This window comes from Triturus cristatus, chromosome 7 (genome assembly GCF_964204655.1).
Source record: "Triturus cristatus chromosome 7, aTriCri1.1, whole genome shotgun sequence".
NCBI classification, from domain to species: domain Eukaryota; kingdom Metazoa; phylum Chordata; class Amphibia; order Caudata; family Salamandridae; genus Triturus; species Triturus cristatus.
Window position 1 is genome coordinate 1628581517 of NC_140590.1, and position 21518 is coordinate 1628603034.

Genomic DNA, 21518 nt, shown 5'->3' on the forward strand with positions numbered 1-21518 from the left:
TTCCCTCCTCGAGTAGCTCTGCACCCTTTAGATAAGAGTGGTTCCAGTGCAGAGAGAACTGGTGTTAATTTTTAAACTCATTCAATTACCCCATCTGCTTATAATGTTTGAATCTAATTTATTCAAAATCTGGCGTAATCTTTGTTCCTAGGGTTGCTCATAATGAAATTTAGCTCATTACTATTAGAAATGTATTAATCACTTGACCTCCGAAGGAACTGTCCAATCTATACCTCTCCCCAATGTAGGATTGTACCTCAAGTGCAGTTATCAAACTTTGGAAAATTTAATAGCGTACATAGCCATTGGTATTCACTTACATTTTGTGAAAAAAAGCGCAATGAGATGAATAAACAGATCACGTATTCACAAAGAATATGGTATATTATTTGAACAAAGAGCTTTCATTCTTATTCCCTTCCTCTTTGTTTAGCAAGGGGAGATGAAGACTGCCTGTCACCAGTTCTTTAGCTCTCTGCCCCAGCAACCTTGTTGCATTGTCACTTACTGAGCACTTAAGTGCAGAAAAATAATGAAGTAAATGTTAATCCTTATTCCTTTTCTGGTAGCTCTTGCCAAGAGAGCTTCACTCCTGTAAATAGCTGCTTTGGGACCAAGGAGGTGGATAAGGGGATGGTGCGACTATACTGAAGGTAATAACAAAGGCTTACATGTGCAAGTTACTACCAAGAAAGCCTGCAATGTGCTGTGAAGAGTAAGCCATAAAGTGATGGATTTGGGTGTCTCTAGGCAGAGTGAATGAGAATAGGCCAGTCTTGATACAGACAAGAGGCTTCCGAACTGTACAGATACAGTCTCTGTCAGGTTCTCACTCTGCGGAATCCAGACGCAGCAATAAGCTCCACCTCCGGACCTTCCAAACACCCTGAAGTATATGTTGACACAGGATGTTCGAACTATACGGCGAGGGAAAAAAAACCCTAAAAGGGGGAAAAAACCTTAGGAGGGGAAAGGAAGGGTCAGCTGGGAAAGGAAGCTGGAAAACAAGACACACGGGTTAGCACATGGACTACATACTACTCTCAGTAAAGTCTCGCTAAAACAAATGATGATTCACCTGCATTGTCTCTGCTTAATAGCTTCACTTCGATGGAACACTCCTGGTATCCCCTCTCCCTACAGGACACAAAAACCCCGTTAGTTGGCAATGTGGTATCGCCCTCCAACTCAACAGTACGAAATACTACAGTACGTAACCTACCCTCACCAGCGTACTACTAGGACCCCACTGGATTCAATCTGGTAAGTTTACTCGTTGCATAGAGTTCATGCCTGGTTGAAAACCCCAGCTTTTATGAAGAAAATGAAAGAAAACTAGTCTCGGCGTATATTACTCCATATACTCCGGTTGCGTACTAAAACTCCCTCCGGACCTGGACCCCTCCAAACACGGTAGGGTGTAGTGATCAACTACAGCCGTCCGCGTTGGCACTTGTAATCCGTAAGGAGAGCTTACTTCGTGACAGTAATGCAGAGGATGACTTCCCCTTGCACTCCGCCACTTGCATTCACCCCACGAGGCCTCCAGAAAATAACAAACAGTCAGCTCTCATGAGCAACAATCCACTGTCAGGACTCTCACCTAGTCCCGCGGACAGTAACCTGACTCCGGGACACTTCCTGGAGCGCCAGCTCGTAAGCTGCTTCAAGCGCGTCGATTATTTCAGACAAAAAACGATACCGGTCTGTAGCGAAGTGGACACAGCAGCCACTCGGAAAACTCTGGAAACGAGAGCAGCCGCTCCCGCTAGCCCTACAAAATCACGAACGTCTTCTCCGCTGTCTTGCCTCTCTATATCCGGTCCTGCAGCAAGGGCTGCTGGGATTGGTAGTTCGAAACCCAGTGAACCTGGGAAATGTAGTTTTTAGGCAGGCGCGAGGGCTAAACCCTGACAGTCTCAGTGCACATCACCCACTGTGGATAATGCTTTCAAGGTTTGTTTTCCGCATGAAGGTGCAGTTTCTCAAATGACTTTAGCTGTGGCAGGATAGGTCATAGTCATTTACTGAATTGTCTCCTCTTGTCAAGTAAGTTCTCATTAGAGAGGCCTTTGTAAAAGCCTCTCATAGAAAACAATCCTGTTTGCCCTTTTTAAACTACTGCTAAATATCATGATTTCTCCTCACGGTCCGAGATAAACAAAGTGCCATCCAATTGTAAAGATGATTATAACATTGCTTGTGACATAAAATAGAGATTAACATACAAGCCTGTCTTTTCCCCCATCCACCCCTCTGTCTCTACCTTCACTGCTCTGCCGATTTGGTCAGATAAATGCAGTATCTACTGTGTTGCTACATAAAGGTGGATTGTTATTTGCTGTTTTTTTCTACAGCCTATTCTGCCATAAGGATTCTTCAGAGCGCCATGGATTTCAAAGAGGAAGAATAGAAATTTGGTCACACAGGAGTCTGACACGCTCAGTAGTGTATAAGTCATATATGCCGCAGCCCTTTCCTAAACTTTGTACAGTCAAATTTGAGGTGGAGCTGTAGGGATTGAGAGTTTTATTGTCACTGCTTAAACAAGAGAACATCTTTAAAACAGTACATAATTTCATATATTCGACATACCAACTCTAGCAATCATATAGACTTTGTCAAAAATATATTTGTTTCAAGAAAAACATATTTTTACTTGCCTTCTTCATGGGTTCAAGCATTTCCTAATTATGTGAAAAACGTATTTTTCCTAAAAGTGAAATGTAAACTTAGCCTATTTCAAAATATGGGACCTAGTTACCTGTAATTATTGACCAAGTCCAGTTCTTGTGTAGTGATAAGATTAAGTGTTATAAGCGTATGGTATTGCTTAGTCTTTTTTGTGCTTTGTTTGTGTACAGGTTTTAAAGTTCCCCTTTGTGTTACTTGTCTTGATTACGTGGATCTGTCTACATGCCTCAAACATTGCTCTGTGTGTGTGTGTGCTGGTTTTTTTTAAACCTGGTTCTGTACGTTTATGAAGTGTATATTTTATGTAAACCCAAGGCTTTTCTATGAAAAAGCTTTAGCTTTTCTAGTTGTCATTGCGACTGGTGAGAAGTGCAGTTAAGTGTGTATATATTGTGCTGCTTGCAGGGCTTTTTGATAAGAATAAAAAGTGTACTTTTCAGTTTCATGTAGTGACATAATTCTGTGTTCATTGATGTGTACTGCTGCACATCAATCGAAAGCTTGTGCAAGGTCTTGTCATTGAAGAAATGTTTCTTGCTGAGGTTGGTGTTCTGAAGCTGCCAGGGGGGAAAGATGTCTCCTGCCCTCAAATGCACTTTATTTTGGTAATTTGGGTGTAAAATTGAGGGCAATTCCTGACTCGCTGTTTCCATCACACAGCTGAATAGTTTTCCTGAGAAATATTGAAGATGGCAAGAACATGGCAAACTCTTGGCCAATATCCATACTGATATTGTTAGAAATAACTGGTGTTTTTTGGAAGGCATTTGAAGATCAGCTTAGCAACGATGTTAGGGGTGGACTTTTGGAATATGGGGTATTTTTCCAATGGCTTTTAATCTATGAATAGTGCTCCAATCTGTAGATCCTGTGTTTGTGTGCCAGCTTCACACCTTAGAACTCTTCAGAAATTATTTATTAATATGGCTAGCCCAGTCACCTGGTTATACAGCCTACTGAGGATTAATGGTGGCTTTATTTCTCAAAGAGCTTGGACATAGGGGATGAGTGGTGTCCTTCATTAATTTGGATTGAGGACATGCTCACAGGCCTTTCTTAGTAGAAAATGTATCGCTGTCTAGACCTTCATAGTCCACTTTTAGGTTTGACGGTGAGGTGGGGTTCCTGTTATAATAATTCTCTGGCACAGGAAGCAAAAACTCGTTCTGAACATCATATTAAGGCTCCTTTGCTTTATTTTGGGTAATTGTGATGTCCTTTCAGCCGAAGTTCTGGTGCCGTACAAGCACTTTGACCCAAAGTGCTTTACACTAGTGACTTCAAGAATAGTCACAGCTGAAGCTACTCCGGAATAGCTGCTGACATCCACCTTTCCTTCTTGGCAATAGCTCCTGCAGACCATTTTAAGGAGACATCAAGTTTGGTCCGCATGCACCAGCCAACTGTGATATTAATCAGAAACCCTTACTCTTCCTTGAGTATGATAATTTTAAAGTTAAAAATAAACAGAAGGTTCTGTTTTAGAAACCAGCATGACGGCTCAAGCCAGCAAACAAACTGATTCATGTCCACAGCAGTGCTCCCTCTTTAAATGAAGATACCCATATTTTTCCATCTTCACCACCCTGAAATTTCTGAACGAAGTGTTGGCCACAGCTGGCCCAGGATCTAGACACTAGCCTTTGCTTTGTGGGAATCCAACTCTTTCCTGCAATTGCCAGCCTTCATCTTGAATTTACCTTAATTATGTTCCTTTTTTGATGTCCACAGTGGCTGGTGGGCAGCATATGAAAGAGGTGATGTTTCTATCTGTGGATAGCCATGAAAGAGATGATGTTTCTATCTGTGGTAGCCCCCTTGGCTACCATTGTCTCTAACTCCCCCATTTTGTCCCATTGTGTTTATAGATATGTGTCAGCCACCAGCACACTGGAGGAATGGAATGAAAAAGTTGCCCAGTCAGAAGCGTGAGTGTCTGTCTTGGTAAAACCAGCTTCTTTCAGCCACTCTGGCTACTACAACTAACTTCATGTTTTGGGCTCAGTGTTTCCCTTTATATTCCGGGCTGCACAACACAAAATGATGACTAAGGAAAACATTTTGGGACTACTCCCATCACGACGGAGAATTTACCAGCAGCAGGGCAGACGGACTTTTTGCTGACCATCCTTGAACAGTCTCATGCTGATTCTGGTCTGTTACTCCCTCGAGCTGCTTTCCCCTTGGGTAGACTGTTTTTAAAGCTTGTCCGGTATCTAATGCACCGATATCACAATTTTCTAGGCATGTAGTATTAAGCAGACCACTGTATTCATGTACATCCATTTATATTGATTATTACCTTGGAACAAAGCTCAGTGACTACTGGAGAAGTTAATTAGGTGTCCAAAACCAAGTGCATGTTGTCATTTTGAACGTCACACACATACCTGTTGCCATCTGGCAAAAGCTTGATAAATAACATTAGTGGGGAATATTAAAAGTGCTGTAGGAACAGTAATTAAATGTTTTAGTCCTTTGCATTGTGACTTTTAAAGTGTCAAAAAATTGAGCAGTAGGATAGTACATAAAATGCAAGACTGAAAATTCATCACATGCAAATAGTTATATAGAAACACTGATGCTATGACATCACCTTTGTTATATACATACAGTTTTATTAGAATTTGTCCCTCATAACAATGTGCTCTTTGCATAACAAGTTAATGTAAAATGGGTAGCCTTGCAGTGTGCTACACACACTTTGAATACAAATACATGTAGGTGAATTTTTAAAAGTAATGAATAATTTAAAAATATGTATCCTGATGCAGACTTTACAGACTATGGGCCTGATTACGAGGTTGGTGGACAGGGTTACTCTGTCACAAACGTGACAGATATCCCGTCACCGTGTTGCAAATCCATTATATCCTGTAGAACTTGTAATACGGTGGACGAGATATCAGTCATGTTTATGATGGCGTATCTCATCCGTCAAACTCTTAATCAGGCCCTATATGGTCAAAACACTTTCATACTTTTAAAATACTGAATGAAAATTTGATTTTCTGTTGGCGACTGATATGCTCCTTATAGAGTCAGTTATGATCAGTCTCAAAAGATTGTGGACCTTTGAAATGTGTAACTGTTTCACAGATTACATGGTTATGCACAATGTGACTTTCATGCTCACTGCGGCATTGCATATCGCCCTCCTAAAAGTCACTTTATCACCTATGATCACCTGTTACTTTGACGCTTTTGAAATATTCAAAAGATTTGGTTTATTATTTTACGTTGCGTAATGTTTTTATCACTTACACTTGAATTGATTTAAAATAGTTAGTGGTCTTTTTTGTGTTTTTTTTTTTTGCTGCTGTTTTATTGTTCTGAAGTTTTTTTCTTGGTGGCCTTGGCAATTCAGGCACGACCTAAAACGTCAAAGCAACGTCTTTGTAATTGCAAAAGGACTTTGTGGTTGAATGTTGGGTGGTATGCAGGTAATTCTTGAGGTAGGAACAGAACTTTGAGTATAGTTATTGAAAGCTGAACTACAGCTTGTACTTGCCAGTGATGTGTGTAAGGAAAGTGAAAGTTGAGATTAAAGTGATCAGTGGAGTTGAATGCGGGTGACCTTTATATACAGTTTAGGAAATGGGAGCCAATTTTATAAAGAGGAGTTTAGGTTCCTCTACAGATCTCCGTAAGGAGCAGCATTTAGCTGAACTTTGATCATGAAAATGGGTGAGTTACTGTTTAGATCAGTTACTATGTCAGGAAATCTGCATCTCAAGAGCTTCCTGCCTAGACACATGCATATATCTCAATTCTTCATATGTCTGAACCCTGAAGACTTTGCTTTCAGAAATCCCTTGGAGGATTTCCTTGTTTGCTGTAATGCTTTCCCTTGCTCCCTTCTCACAGAGTCCTGGCTGAGCTTAGGTTTTCTACACACTACAGTGATCCATGTGTAGTGGGCCAGTGAAGTGACAACTTGTTCAGGATATCATTCGTCTTACTTTAAATCTCCAGCTCATTTGTTGCAGTGTGTGCCTTTTCATGCAGTTGCATAGGGTGCTTCTTTTCTCACTCTTGAAACGAAGGATGCTGATGGAAGGTCACAGATTATGGAATAAACACTGCCTTCCTTTATAAGGAACATATGTCCTTTTCTTGTACGATCTGTTATGTCTGATGGTCTTTCAAAGGATCCCTGCAAGGCCCTCCATTCTCTAAGGTGGTTGGTTACAGGTATAGGGGGAGGTCAGGATTTAATTCAGGACAGTTCTTCCCTAAAACAAAACCTTTCACCACATAGCACTGTCATGGTCAGCAGTCTGAACTAGACCCTTACCTTTAATTAATATTTGTATTCATGGTTTGAATGGCTTTGTCTACCCTGTACCTGCATGTTTACTGTAATATACAAACCAAATTGCTGGAAAATAATCGTCTGCCCAGGACCATGCAATTTGGTTAAGTGTGAGGAGGCCAGAAACAAAACGCTGGTCCACTCGTCCTACAGCCAGTAAGATGCAGGATCGCATCTCCCTGATGCAACTTAAGGGTAGAGTGGGGTAAGCTGTGAATGAAGTGTCTGTGTGTCCCTATACCTATCCATTTGCTTTTGGTGTGGTGTACACATCTATTGTTTTATGTTCCTGGACATTAAATCTCCATAAAGGCTTCTGTCCCCACTTTCCTTTTTGTTCGACGGGGTCAGTGGCATGCTTCAATCTATTTAAGAGGTGGCTTCTCTTATTTTCGGCTGAGCAAAGCTGATAGATTTCCCATAGTTATGTTGGGAGATGAGATGCATCTATAGGCTTGCTCGCTCCTGGAGGTCTGTTACTGACACTTATCCTAGCTGCACTGCAGTTTCAGTCTGTGGTGGATGTGAGAAGGTGACAGGAACTCTTTGAGACCTGGGGCATTTGGAGCTGGATGGTGGTGAATCTGTTATCTTTCATTCTTAACATGCTAATCTTATTTCTTCCATTTCGCTCCTGGTTGTTTCTGGGATTTACTCTGACCAGGTGACAAGCAAGTTTCATGTGATGGGGGTCTTGACCCCATTTAGCTGTACTCTTCTTTTGGTACCTTTAGTTGTGCAGCTGATCCAAAATCTGAAATATATTAGTATACAAAATTTAGACAAATAAATTAATTGGAAATGAATAACTGAAGCACTGATCAACTCCTTCCCCATCACACAAAACACTTGCTTGTCATCTCTTTACTGAACACTCACTAGAGTTCACTCAGAGTTCTGTTTCTTTTCTCATTGCAGCTACAAGAAGACCTCGGAAACGCTGTCACAGGCAGGACAGAAGACCTCCGCTGCACTTTCTACTGTGGGCACTGCCATCACCAGGAAACTTGGTGATATGAGGTAGGCCTCTCTGAAACCTAAAGTCTTTTTTCCCTCCTTCAAGACTGAGGTGTGCATAGATTGTTTTTTTTATAACATCCTACCTAGAAGCCTTCCAGTACAGAGATCAGAGTGGGAGGCTTTTGATGTGTGGCCTAATGTAGCACCAGAAAATATTTTGCAAAGTATCTGGGGAGCTTGGTAGCATTGGAGTGCAAATTTCCATGGTGAGCAAACACTGCAAAGGCAGTAGCGGCAATTGAGGCCTTAGTCAGTGGACTCTTGACTCTACCAGGACCAAGGGGAGTTGTAGAACTGCAGGTATGTGTGTCTCAAATACCCCTAACGCTGAAGCTTATCTGAATTAAAAGCTATGCCGGGAAGGCTTAGTCATTAAGCTAAGATGGTAGGAATTTAAAATGTAGCCATTGCAAGCCGCTCTGCATCAATAGCTAACAGTAAAAGTGGAAGTTAGCATTTCTTTTCTTGACAATATAGAGATTTGAGTATACAGGAAATTGTGTGCCCATAATGAAAAGCATTAACTTTGGAGTAAATGACTAATGTTTGTGTGTACTAGTTCTGATTCACGCTCTAAAATGGTTGATGTGGGCGTATACTTGAAATGTGGAGCTATTCTCATTGTTTCTCTATATACCTTTGTAGTGGATACATTTCATGGAAATGTGCTTCTTACAAAGGATTTGTTGCAGAAATTCAGCTGTGGGCTAATGGTGTATACAAAGCCATAGCAGCAAGAAGTAGGGTAAAAAAGTACTTTCCCTCTGCCCGTGACCTGAATTGATGGTGTAATGATCCTACTGTTTAATTCCTATATGATTGGAACACACCCACCCCCCCATGTTATTTCTCCACTCCTATATTTTGCATACAGACACTGAGTGTGTGATAATGATGGTACCCTAGTTGTGTGATGAATTGCTAACACTATCATTGACTGGAATGCAGACTGACGACCGCACTCTTGGGCAGGAGGCCCATCCTTCAGCTGGAAGGACCTGGGTGGTAAGCATTGGCAGAAATCTCTGATCACAGGTAGCCTTCCTCTCTGTAACGTCTGTCTATCCCCATGCTCCACAAGATATTCCTACAATCCTTCCCCCGTCTTGCCCTGCACCTGTTTAGTTATGTGAAAACTTTTAGTGGCTTTTGCCCATCTGACGCAGTCATTTGAGAGCATCTCTTACCACTGTTTGAATAGTACCTATTCCTCACTGGTGCCATATGTATGACTTGGTGCATCTGCCACAGCCTTTGTGCCGTCTGCAGGCTCCCCTGTGCCACGTGTGATCAGAGATGCTTGGGTTTGCTGTGATGTGTGGCCTCTTCTGAGTATGTCCACACTCCCTATTTTTCATCCTATTACAGAGCCAAAAGAACTTCCCTACAGTGGGGAAATATTTGCACTTATGTACTCCTCTGTTATATTCTAATTTTTGTAGCTTTCTTTAAATGGTACTGCCTCTGGCCTTGTGTGTTTTTCATGTGGGATAGTGCCCTACCTTCTATATGTTTTTCAGATAGATGTGGCATTATCTGCTGCTGTAGGGCCTGTCGAAAGGTATCCTATTCCTGTGTGCTCCCACTGATACTGTCACACACTCTTTTGTGTTTTACTGTTTCTATATGGACTCCCACTGTGGCTTCCACTGTGAAAAGGATCTTCTCATTCCTGTATTGTTGTCATTGGATTCATAGTCCTCCTGTTGGCTAAAGCCACCAATGTGTGTGCGCACTTGCATGTGCACTTGATATCTTCCCTGCGAGATGAAACTTCTTCCACATCGGCTTCCCCTCCCCCCACCCCACTCCCAGATAGGACAGTGGTGCCGAACTGCACAACGTCTAGATCTAGAAGTTGGTGTTTGAAGAGATTGGAAATACGTTCCATTATTCCATTTCCCATTCCCATGAGCCAGTGAATACACATTGCCGTTCTATGCTTTTATCAACATACTATCATGCAGATACACATATTCAACATTATTTGCTTGGCAACTTCGAATCCTCAGCGGATTGCATCCTTCCACACTGCACTGAACTAGCGGAGTTAGGATGCTGTATTTTGCAGTTTAAGACTAAACAAAAAAGCACATTGAAGGACACTTAAAGTGCAAGCCTACTCTTTTAATACCGACTCTAGAAATTTCTTTCTGAGGCTGTTTATTTCTTGTCCTCTGGGTGATGTCTAGTCTTCCACGAATATCCAACTCCCTGGGTGGATACTGGTGAATAAGAAAAAGGTTTGATTATGTTGAAAAGTTTGTTGTGACCCAGCAAGTAGAAGACATACTTTCAGATTTACTTACTTTAAGTCTGAGACTTTTGCCCTGTCTGTTGGCTCCCATGTCTCATAATGGGAAGGGTGTTGTTTTGCCTGCCCCAGGCATATAAAAAAGATATGAAAAACAGCGGTTTTGCTTCTTCTCCTCTGAATAATACTGACATGGCTTTGTCGCATTTCTGTAGATTTTATACAATTGTTAATCATTCCCAAATGTTACCAAGAAACGTTGCTGTGGGGTATATCTATGAATATGCAACTTAACATCACTTGTGTTAACTAGCACAAGCATACTGCAGACATGGTCAATAAATTAGGGTTTTCCTTGTTCTGCGTGTATGAAAATACAGATTTTTGGTGGTGTAATACTTTGATTCGACCAACACACGTTTTACAAAGATAATACAGTATTCTAGGTTTCACTTTGGGTTCCAGGACCAATTTTATATACATTTAGAGAGGCAATTGTATCCATATTTATGCACAAATGTCTTGATGGATGATGATGTAAATGTTTCTGTTTGTTCAGTTCAAGATGAAGAGATATTAGGAGATGTGAAATGGCAAAACAGAAGCAAATAGTAAAGTCATGAAAGGCAGCAACAAATGTTGTGTGTCCCTGGAAAGCTAATTTTCCCAGGAGCCCATTGTAGCCCCTGATAATTGATCAACAAAAAACTGTCACGGGTGACCGATCTGTGGGTCATCGTTCAGTGTAATTGTTTAACCTAATACCTTCAAAGTTAGTCAGGGTGCCTTGCTGACTGGATGAAAACCCAATCAATAAATCTCTCTTATGGGAATTGGTGGATCTCGCTGATGCATAATATTTTGCAATCACATGCCACCAAGAATGGAATTGGCTGAAAGATGATTCTCATGATTGCAGCTAGGCCCAGTATTCGGACCTGTCTTTCCTAGTGCTACATATCAATCTGTCCAGGAGACCAGATCTACTATGCCTGTTTGAGGGGATGGTCCTGTGATCTTGGTCCATAATCACTGCGTTTATTGTAGCACGTAAGGATTTATATCGCATTCTTTCAATCCTCTTTCAGAATTGTTAATGGGTGGCTTTACTCTTTCAGATGGATAATATGCCAATTTAGAAGCATTTGTAGCAGATTCTTTATGCTTGGGGTATTGTACTCTATCTTTACAATAGCCATGTCCAACAAACAGCAAAATCCGGCTCTAGGGAATGATTGGATAGCTCCTTATGGCCATACACAGGGTAACATGTACTTTTACATTTGGAGGGCAACATGAACGCTAAGAAGGCAGCAAATTCAACCTCTTGCCCCATACCTTCTGGAACTTCCTCGGACATCCCCGGGCCTCGAATAGGGGTTCTTCTTGGGTGGCACACCAATCCACCCCTCGTCGCCATTTTCGCAGGGTAGGGGACCTGGTGCTTGCCCGTGCCGCCGCTATGTCACGTTTGGCAACTGCGAGGGCTGTGCCCAAAAAGAGCTTGTCGGCTCTAGAGCTATCCAAGCCGTCAAAAACGCCAAGGAGCGTGGGGTTGTGGGGGACCTGCCAGCCCTGTCTGTGTAAGCTCTGATTCTATACTGGACCAAAACGAGGCGAGGTCCACTCCATATGGAAGAAATCAGCAGGGGCTTGATCACAGCGGGGACAGTCAGGGGAGGGGTGCAATCGCGCCCTGTGTAGACGCACCGGGGTGAGGTAGGCTGTGTGGAGGTAATAAAGTTGGATGAGGCGAAGCTTGGAGGAGGTCGTAAGGGTTTTGGGAGCCATAAGGGTGTCACGCCAGTCCGCCTCCTCCAGGAGCCCAACCATCCCTCCCAGCAGGCTCGAAGTGTGTCCAGGTTGGTAGGGGTGTTGTTAACTAGAGATCGATAGATCCTCGAGACCCCTCCCCACCCCAGGTTTCCCATCAGTACCTGCGCTTCTAGTGGGCTGAATTTGGGTATCGATGTACCGGGGGCGATGTGTGCCGTGAGTGCATGGCGGAGTAGAAGGTATCGATAGAATTGGGAGGTGTGGAGGGATTGGCACTTTTGTAGCTCAGCAAAGGTCCGAATGTGGTCGCCCACCCAAATGTCCCCAAGGAGAGAGATCCCAATGTGGTCCCAGGACCGGAAGCCCATGAGGGAGGACGTCTCTCGGAGCCATGTGCCCTGCCATAAGGGTGTGTGAGTAAGTTTCCTATCCCAGTGGGTGTGCCGGAGGGCGAAGCGCCAAGCCACCAAGACTGTTCTAGTGATCGTGGGGGGGAGGGGGGGGGGGGGGGTGGAGTGTGAGCGGTATAGGAGCGCCGTAGAGATAGGCATGCAGCTGTGGGAAGTCCATGTACCTGAGCTCAATGCGTTAAGCCAGGTCAGACCAGCCTCCCGTATACCAATCATGGGATTACGAGGAGTCTGGTTGCAAGGTAATAAAGGTGTAAGTTCATCACACCCATACCGCCGTCAAAGGGCGGGATGCGGCAGTGAACCAGGGCCATGCGCAATCTCCGATTTCTCCCCCCCCCCCCCCCCCCCCCCCCCCCATAGGAATCTAGTAAGGGCTCCGTCGAAGTCTCGAAACCAACTCCCCGGAAGGAGAAGGGTAATAATGTTCTGGAGAATATAAAGGAAGCTGGGGAGAATCATCATTTTAAAAAGGGTGCTATGGCCAAGGGGATTAAACTGCAGAGCCTGCCAGCGTTTAAGATCGGCTTTGGCTTTGGTGATCAGGGGGGTGATATTCAGAGCCCATTCCAACTCCGGTAGGAGGGCTATCCAAATCCCCAGATATTTAAAGGACTGCCTCCTGATAGGAATGGTGGATTGCCACTCGAAGAAGGCTCTCGATATGTGGAGAGGGACAAGGGTGGATTTGGCGGGGTTAAGTCGGAGTTCAGAAACGCTCTCAAAACTACAAAGTATCTCTAAGCAGCGGGGGCCAGAATGCTCTGGATCAGCCATAAAAAGGAGGACATCATCCGCATAGAGAGCGATTTTATCCATTTGATGGGGGTCCCAGGACCAGCCTTGGACCACCACATCAGAGCGGATAAGACAGGCCAGAGGCTCCATTGCCAATGCGAATAGCAAGGTTGAGAGAGGACACCCTTGACTCGTGCCTCTCCGGATCGGGAACACGTCCGAGAGGGTCCCGTTGATAAGGACCCTAGCCCGCGGATTAGAGTAAAGGACGTGAACCGCGCGTAGGAACAGGGGACCGATGCCCTTCAGTTGGAGAACCTCCGCCAAGTATGACCAGTCAACTGTGTCGAAGGCTTTTTCAGAGTCAAGGAGCAATAGTGCAAGGTACGGGGATAGGTGTTGGCGGTGGGCCAGAGCAAGGTGCAGACGCCGTATATAGTGCCGATGAGGGACTTAAGAGTCCTCTAAAGGCTGCATAATATTCCAGTGGGAAGCCATCGGGCCCGGCGTCTTCCCAGAGTTCAGTCATGAGATTGCGCTGTGTATCTCCTCTGGGGTAAGGGGAAGGTGAAGTTCCAATGACTCCGCCTGGGTAAGGCAGGGGAGGCGGACGTCCGCTCTCTAGCACTGCCGACAGGAAGGCTTTGGGGATCTGAGCGGAATAAAGGCGGGAATAGTAGTTAGCAAACGTTTGGGCGATGGCTCGTGATGTGCGGTGAAGGGTACCGCAGAGTCCTGAATTTTAGGGATGATTCTGTGGGCTCTGGGGTAGGAGACAAAGTTGTGGAGCAGCTTTCCATTTTTGTCCCCCTAACCATAGACACGTGCCACGGATGAACGCCACAACATTTTGGCTGACTTCAAAGAGATGTGACGGATCTCGTCTCTGAGGGCCGCCAGCTGCCTAGAAGAGCGAGCGTCCGATGTATCCGCAGAAGCCATTTCCAGCCACAAGGCTTGCGCTTCCAGCTGAGCCAAGCGGGCCATCTGCTCGGCCCGCTTCGAGTGCACCAATCCCCGAGCCACCCCATGGAGTCTTGCCTTGCCGGCCTCCCATAATGTGTCCGGGGAGGGGACCGACCCATGATTGATCCGGAAGTATTGTTGGAGCTCCAACCCAAGCGCCTCTCTGAACTGCTGGTCCTGGAGAAACCAGGCATTTAATCGCCATATTGGTTGTGCGTCATTTCCCAACGCGTAAGGAGAGGGGCGAGTGATCCAACAGTCCACGAGGGAGAATCAAGATGAGAGACAAGGTGGCAGTCAAGTGCAGGAAGGAGAAGCAGATCGATGTGGGAGTGAGTGTGGTGGGCTGCGGAAGTGTGGGTGAATGGTCTTTCCCGGGGGTGCCAGATCCGGCAAGCATCGTAGAGTCCGAGGGCTCCGGTCCAGTCCCAGAGTTTGGTAGCCTGGGACAGTCGCGCCGTGGATGGGGCACCAGTCGAGCCAAGTCGCGGTTGTAAGACTGCATTAAAGTCACCCCCAATGATGGTCTGTCCCTGGGGTAAGGCTGAAATAATCTCAGTGCAGGGTTGTGGAAAGGGTGGCGGGGGGGGGGGCGTAGACTGAGGCAAAATTTATGGTTGTGCTCAAGAGTTCCTGAGACGGTCACGTACCGTCCCTGAAAGTCAGTTCTGATCTTTGTGGGAGTAAAAGGGAGACCTCTCCGAGCTATTATGGCCACGACCCGGGCGCCCCGACTAAAGCCGGAATGCCAAACCCGTATCTGGCTAGGAAGGGGCATTGGCTACCTAGGAGATGGGTCTCTTGGAGTAAGAGGATTTCAGACGCATGGCGCTGGGCATATTTGAGAACGGTGGTACGTTTGATACGATCTAGCATGCCATTTATGTTCCAAGACAGAACGTGTAGCGACCTGTTGATGTTAGTCATCTAGATCATATGTGGAGCATGGGGGAGTGGACTAAGAAAGGTGTGTGCCCTCCAATGGGCCTTGTTTCCATGCCAGGTCAGGGGTGGGACCCGTGCTGGATGTTGTTTTGGCTGTTGCTGGTGGATTCGTAGAGCTGTGATAAGACGCTGTGTAAGAACATGGAACTGTAGCTCACTTGGAACTATGAGCTGAACCGGTTGTGGAGCAGGTAGCTCCCTCTCCCTCTCCCTCCCAACCCTTCCCAACCCACCCCCCCCCACCCTACACTTCGGAAACTGAAGCATCTGTCACCCTGAGGAAGGAACAAGATAAACAAAACAACTCAAAATAGTCAGTAACGGGGCTAAGCTAAAACGTTTAGTGGGGGAATGCGTGGCATGGGCGGACCCTTCTGTTTCGGCATCAGTATTTTAGGAGATTAGGAGTCCGGGACATGGTTCAAGGCGGCAGGGGCTCCGTCGGAGCTCACAGGTCCCGTTCCAGCCCTCTGTCCCGAGCTCAGTATCCGGGGACTTCTGGAGAGGTCTGAGTCCGACCCAAGAGGGCCGGAGGAGGCGGGCGAAGTGGGCCGCCGGTCCAGCAGTTCCAGTGAGCTGGACCGGGTCCGTGTCCCCGGGGGCAGGGAAGATCCAGTGGGTTATTGATGCGTAGGCAATTGCGAGAGCCCTCCTCGGCGATTGACTCCTGCGGGATCTGGTGCGCCGCTGCTGCGGCCTGGGGGGAGAAGGATGTACCGGAGGGGAGGACGGCTGAGTCGAGGAGTAGGAGGAAGAGGCGGGTCTGGCCCTCAAGGGCCGTTCCTCCATAAGCCATGCCCAGGCTGCTTGGGGGGGACTCAAAGAAAATTGCCTTGTCCTGTAAGATAACTCTGAGACGGGCTGGAAAGAGGAGGCCAAACCGTAGCCTGAGATTGCAGAGTTTTTGTTTGACGTACGTCGTTGCGCTTGGACTTCTTTTGTATAATCGGGGAAGAGCATGATGGTCTGATTCTGAAATTTCAAGGGGCCGCGGAGTCGCGCTTCTTTTAAGGATGGTGTCTCTGTCCCTGAAGTTAAGAATTCTGATAATAATGGGACGAGGTGCAGCACCGAGAGGGGTCTTCGGGGCCAGGGAGCGGTGGGCTCGTTCGATCGAGAACCAGGCGGAGAGGGCATCATGGAGTATCCATGATTTGAGCCATGTTTCAACAAAGGCCTCGGTCTTCCCCTGCTCAATCCCTTCGGGAAAGCCTACAATACGGAGGTTGTTTCGCCGCGAGCGATTCTCCGCCTCCTCAGCGCATCGATGTAGTTCTAAGGTGCGGCTTTGTAGAGTGGCCAGCTGAGTTTTCAATTGTCATAGCTCATCTTCCACTATAGAGATACGTGATTCTGCCTCAGAAATTCTTGCTGTGGCATTTCGAAGGTCCTGGCGTATGAGGGCCATGTCCACTCGGACCGCCCCTATTTTACCCTCCACCGAGGCTTGAGCGGTGCTGATGGCCTGCAGGATAGCCGAGAGATCATTTCCGGGAGTAGGAGAGGTACTGGGGATCCCCTCTCCCAGATCGCGTTCCGTGGTGGTATACTGGTCCATCTTCGTCTGGGTGTGTGGGGCGGGTGTCTTTGGAGGACGGTCCCTGCCCATCTTAGCTCCGTAGTCAGAACCCCGACAGGCCATCAACAGGAGAGAAAGCGCGCCAGAGTCGTCGGCAGGCTCCACCAATCTTGGCGGGGAGCGGCGGTCCCAAGTCAGGCCACGGGTGCAGGGCCCACCAAGCAAGAAACGTGGAATGCAGGAGCAGCCGGAGACTGATCCGAACGCGAAGGCTCGGTGCAGTGTGGGTCTATCTCCCTCTGGGCTTGGTCAACACCGCCTCTGCACTCCCTTCTCGAGAACCGATCTGTGTGCGCTGGGAGCAAAGACTGCAGGATCGCGGAAGCAGTACCACGTTGTGACGAGCAGACCTGCAGTTGAGTGTCGTGCAGGGATCAGTTTGGTGGGTCAGGGGATCTTTCAGGTCTAGGATACAGCGCTCTGGGGTTGTTGTGCCATGGATGAGGAGTCACGTGTCAAGGGGGCAAGCCGAGGGTCGGATGTGAATCACCACAGGTGATTGCACAGTCCGGAGGAGAGCCCCGGTGGTGGAACAGCAACAGACCAGCCCAGCAGTCCAGCGGGAACGGGGGTCTACCCGCTGATTGACAGCAGCCAAGAAGAACAGGAGAGCTGAGCCGCAGCAGGGTCAAGTGAGGAGCCACGGTGGGGGCTTGCCAGTCAGTCCGGTACTGCCTAACTGAGCAGTCGAATACCCCTTCCACCCCCCACGCGACAGCACAGCCTCAGCACACCCGAGGGGCCCCAGTCACACCACCAGGAAGGAGGGGGGGCCCGACGCTGCGACGACCCGCCCACAGCCCCCCTATCAGGCGGCTGGTCTTCCTCGAAGAGCAAGCCCCCACGTGGGTTCACAGCACCTGGGGAGGGGGGCCATCAATGCTGGGCCGCCAACTGATGAAGTGGATAAGGGAGGGGGTTAGGGCCCAACAGTCAGGACCCGCTGCCCGATATAGCAGCCGAACGCCCCCACCCCCGACAGCACAGCCAAGCTCACCTCGGTGATCAGGCGGCCAATCGTCAGGAGCCTCTCGCAAGCCTCTCGAAGACTCTGGGCAGTAAAGTGGTGGCAGTGAGAAGTGAAGCTCCGGGTCCGCGCCAGCTGAACCGCCCGGCAGGAGGCAGCACCGGGGCCGACGTAGGGCAAGGTCACAGCAGTTGAGGCCAGTGAACCGCCGGGGACCATGGACAGGCAACAAACCGCAAGGAGGACCAGCGGGGAGGGGGGCGCTGCCCGAATTAGCAGCCGAGTGCCTCCCTCTCACCACTGCCCCGATAGTCGCACAGTCCCGGGCTCGCCTTTGGCGTGTTGTAGATGGCCTCTCCGGCCCCAGGGGCATCAGGTGCGGCCCGCTGATCAATGAGGAAAAAGGAGTGGCACCCGGCTCCTCCAGCAGCACTGCGCACTGCAAGGGGGAGACCAGCCAGCGCTGTCGGCACCCGCACTCTCGGCGTCCCGCTGCCCGGCTCGGCAGCCGATGCCCCCACCGCACCTCCCGACGTCTCCCAAGGTAGGTCGCCGGGTGGCTCGAGACGATCTCCAAGAGACCGGAGTCAGAGCACGGAGAGAACCGCACTCTGAGGTTGTGCAGAACTTCCAGGAAGCGAGGGGGAGTCTCCTTGTCACGCCACAGCCGCAGATAGATCAGGCAGATTGCTGGCAGGGACTCAGTGGACAGGGAGCGAGGCCGTCGGCTCCAGCTCCCGAGGCGGGGTCGCCATCTTAGGCCCCAGTGCCCGAGCAACTTCACAGGGCATAACTCGGTCGAGCGGAGGATCAGAGCTGAGCTTCTTCCAGTTTGCGGCCAGCCAGATCAAGGTAGAGCCCTGGAGGTTGAGCAGATAAGTAAACAAAAACACGGACAATAGTGGATCTTGGAGCGAATGATAGAAGGGGTCCGGAGCACTCTTAGAGTGCGACTTCCATCTTAGCGCTCCAAGCCACGCCCCAGAAAATGGGTGATTGTTAGAGATGACAAACACCTACAGTTAGTACATGTTGGAAGATCCTTCATTGAGGCAGCAGGGAATGTCTTAGTATGTGAATCTGTAAAGAATACTCATATTTAGGCTTTCCTGTTTTCAGTTTCTATTTTTGGTAAATTCTGGTGGGGTTTTTTCCAGTGTTTTCAAGTGATTTCAATACCTTAAAAAACAGTTGTTATCAGTGGTTACACATTTGTGAGCTACTAAAAACAACAGAAAAAGTGTTTTTCTGGTGTTTATGGAACGTTTTGCTTTCATTATTGCTTGCTTTTTGCACTGATAGAACATGATATATAGACAGTGTACATGTAGTGTATATGAGGTCCAAATGGATTTTTGCAAATTAAACTTATTGTAGTACACCATACAATACTTCTTCAGTGAGTCTCTGGTCATGTGCGCTCAATCTTTCCTTCCCACATAAACTTCTGTGAAAAGGCCCTCTCAACATTGGAACTTGAGAAGGGCAACGCCAAAACAGCCAGTACACAATTTGTTAACTCTGGCCACTGAGATAGCTTTCCATGCCAATACTGGTGCACTTGAAGATTGCGATTCTCAGGGCAGGTTCTTCAACATTTGCATTGAGCTGGGCGCTTATGCCCTAAGAGTTATTGAAGCAGTCAAAAATAAAGCAGCACTTTTGAAACTACGGAGGAAATTCCCCTTTACTGAAGGGATCTAGAACTAGTACAGAGTACCACAGTGAGTTTTCATTGACTTCAAATGCCATTGGTGGTGAAGGTACATTTCTATGCATCATTGGAAGCCATTTCTCACACATTGTAAAATAAACGTTCCTGAATTGCTCTTCAACATTGCTTTGCTTACCAAGTGGCAAGCACTCTAACCTGGAACATGTTGCAGTGCAAAGTCATTAAAGGTGTCGCCCAGCCTACTCTCAAGGAGCTGTTTCACATCTACACCAATTATGCTGAACACTTGGCAGACAAGGGTTTTTTCAGATTCCAGTTTTTTTATTATGTCTGCTACAGCAGTTATGTTTTCCTGTAAAAATCTAATAATGCAGTAGAGTGCACTTTTTTCACATCACTATCAATATGCGACCAAAGATCCTCACATTTCTTGCCTTTGGCATCATCACTCAGCAAAAAGTCTGTAAACGGTTGCCACATGGATAATATAGCATTCATAGCCCCTTGGACTGAGAACCATCAGCTAAGGAACACAGTTGGGATGATTCTTTCTTTGATGCCACACAAAGCACAAAATTATAAATATTTGCGTTTTAGTTCCAGTGCATAAGAAAACAGTGCACCAGAATGGACTAAAAAGTCAATAGCATCCCTCATATACTCTGAAGATTGTAAAGATGCTTTCAGCATACCATCTAACAAGTGACAAGGATCTCCTACAAGGAATCACTTCAGCTCGGGTATCAATTTTGACAGGCCATCACACATTGTTTTCATATACGTAGCTGAATCACAGCAAATACAAACAATATCACTCCAATCTTTGTTGAACTTGGAAAGAACCTTTTTTGCAGAGCATTCCAAGTGAAACTGCATTCCATTTCTTCCAAAAGTCTGGTGTCATGTTTTCACCACTATCCCAGATGCTTGGTGATAGCGCTCTTTATGCATATACTTGTCACTATACCTTGCATTGAATGTTTAAAGCCTGAGGTGTTGGCAATTTACCTACTATCAATACTGACCTACTAGAAACTGTGGGCTGATGTATTAAGGGTTTTTACCCATTTTCTGTGGGTAAATGTGATGCCACATATTAGGAAAGATTTTAATGAAACCAGCCATTTTACCTATCAGTGAAAAATCAAACGCAGCTAAAATATCAAATATGATTTTGATATTTCCTGATTCTCTACAGTTTATAAAATAATTAAACAAGACCTAAAACATGCTTCTAAACCTTGCATCTTTAGACCAAAGATCACAAAACTGAAAAAAGCAAAAGGAAGAAGAAACTATATTTTAGTGGCATCTCTAAACAACAAAACTCATTCAGAACAATGTTAGCCCAGTTGTACCTACTGCTAGCTTGTGTAGCAAAGTTACATTGTATTGCCCCTTCAGGAAGAAAAAAAAGAACTCTTTCATTCTCTTTCTTCTTTTCTTTGAATGGCATTTAGTTTGTGGTTGTGCAGGTGTTTTTTCAGTGTTTATATGTTTTCACTAGTGAGGGCTATTTCTCTTTCAGTGGGGTTTTATCAGTTATTATAGGTTTAAACCTAAAACCCCACAGCCTACTCGTATTGTAAAAGTAGGAAATTTTTTCTAGTGCACTTTGTCTCCTATTTGAGATGCAACAGAACTGGAGATATAATTATTTTTTATGTTGATAGGTTGAGGCATGACATGAATGAAGATGTGTTTAAAGTGAGCTTTACTAGACATGCTACTATAACTGGGAAACATGTATATATTTAAAATGTGACTAAAACATCACCTACACCGTGTACGTCATAAGAGAGGCCAAATTTCCCCATGGCTCAATAGAAGTGCTTCATTGTGTTTTGGGCACTATAGAGATTCTTAAGGTACAAAGCTGTGATTTTATCACCAGTCCCATTAAATGGCTTTCAGTTAGATAAAGATGGTGTGATTTGAACTTTGGCTCCCAAGGACTCTTTTAGATGAGCATGATAAGCTCTGTACACTGATTGCAGTTAGTGTAGCAGCTGGGTATGAGCATATGGCCTGCTATTAATATTCAAACGTGGAATGGCTGCAAGCCTAATTAACTTTAACTGTTTCCATGTGGGCAAATAGTGTCTTTTAAATGCATGCTGCCCCTATCCTTGACATGGAGATCTGCTAACCTCTCTGCTTTGTTTCTGTCTCTGCATTA

The 21518-nt window shown here is 46.3% G+C and overlaps 1 protein-coding gene across 29 annotated transcripts in view; it reads left to right on the top strand.

Moving 5' to 3' along the window:
* The window catches only part of TPD52L2 (TPD52 like 2), a 167454-nt gene that overhangs the window by 89150 nt on the left and 56786 nt on the right, over positions 1-21518 (top strand). For 9 of the 29 annotated variants that reach the window (XM_085619620.1, XM_085619621.1, XM_085619622.1 and 6 more), the window contains 3 exons: positions 4563-4622; positions 7928-8029; positions 8978-9034. In XM_085619620.1, coding sequence (XP_085475746.1) covers positions 4563-4622; positions 7928-8029; positions 8978-9034 — 219 coding nt within the window. The remainder of the gene's footprint in view (positions 1-4562; positions 4623-7927; positions 8030-8977; positions 9035-21518) is intronic. The other 20 variants (XM_085619635.1, XM_085619636.1, XM_085619639.1 and 17 more) reach the window with 3 other exon arrangements.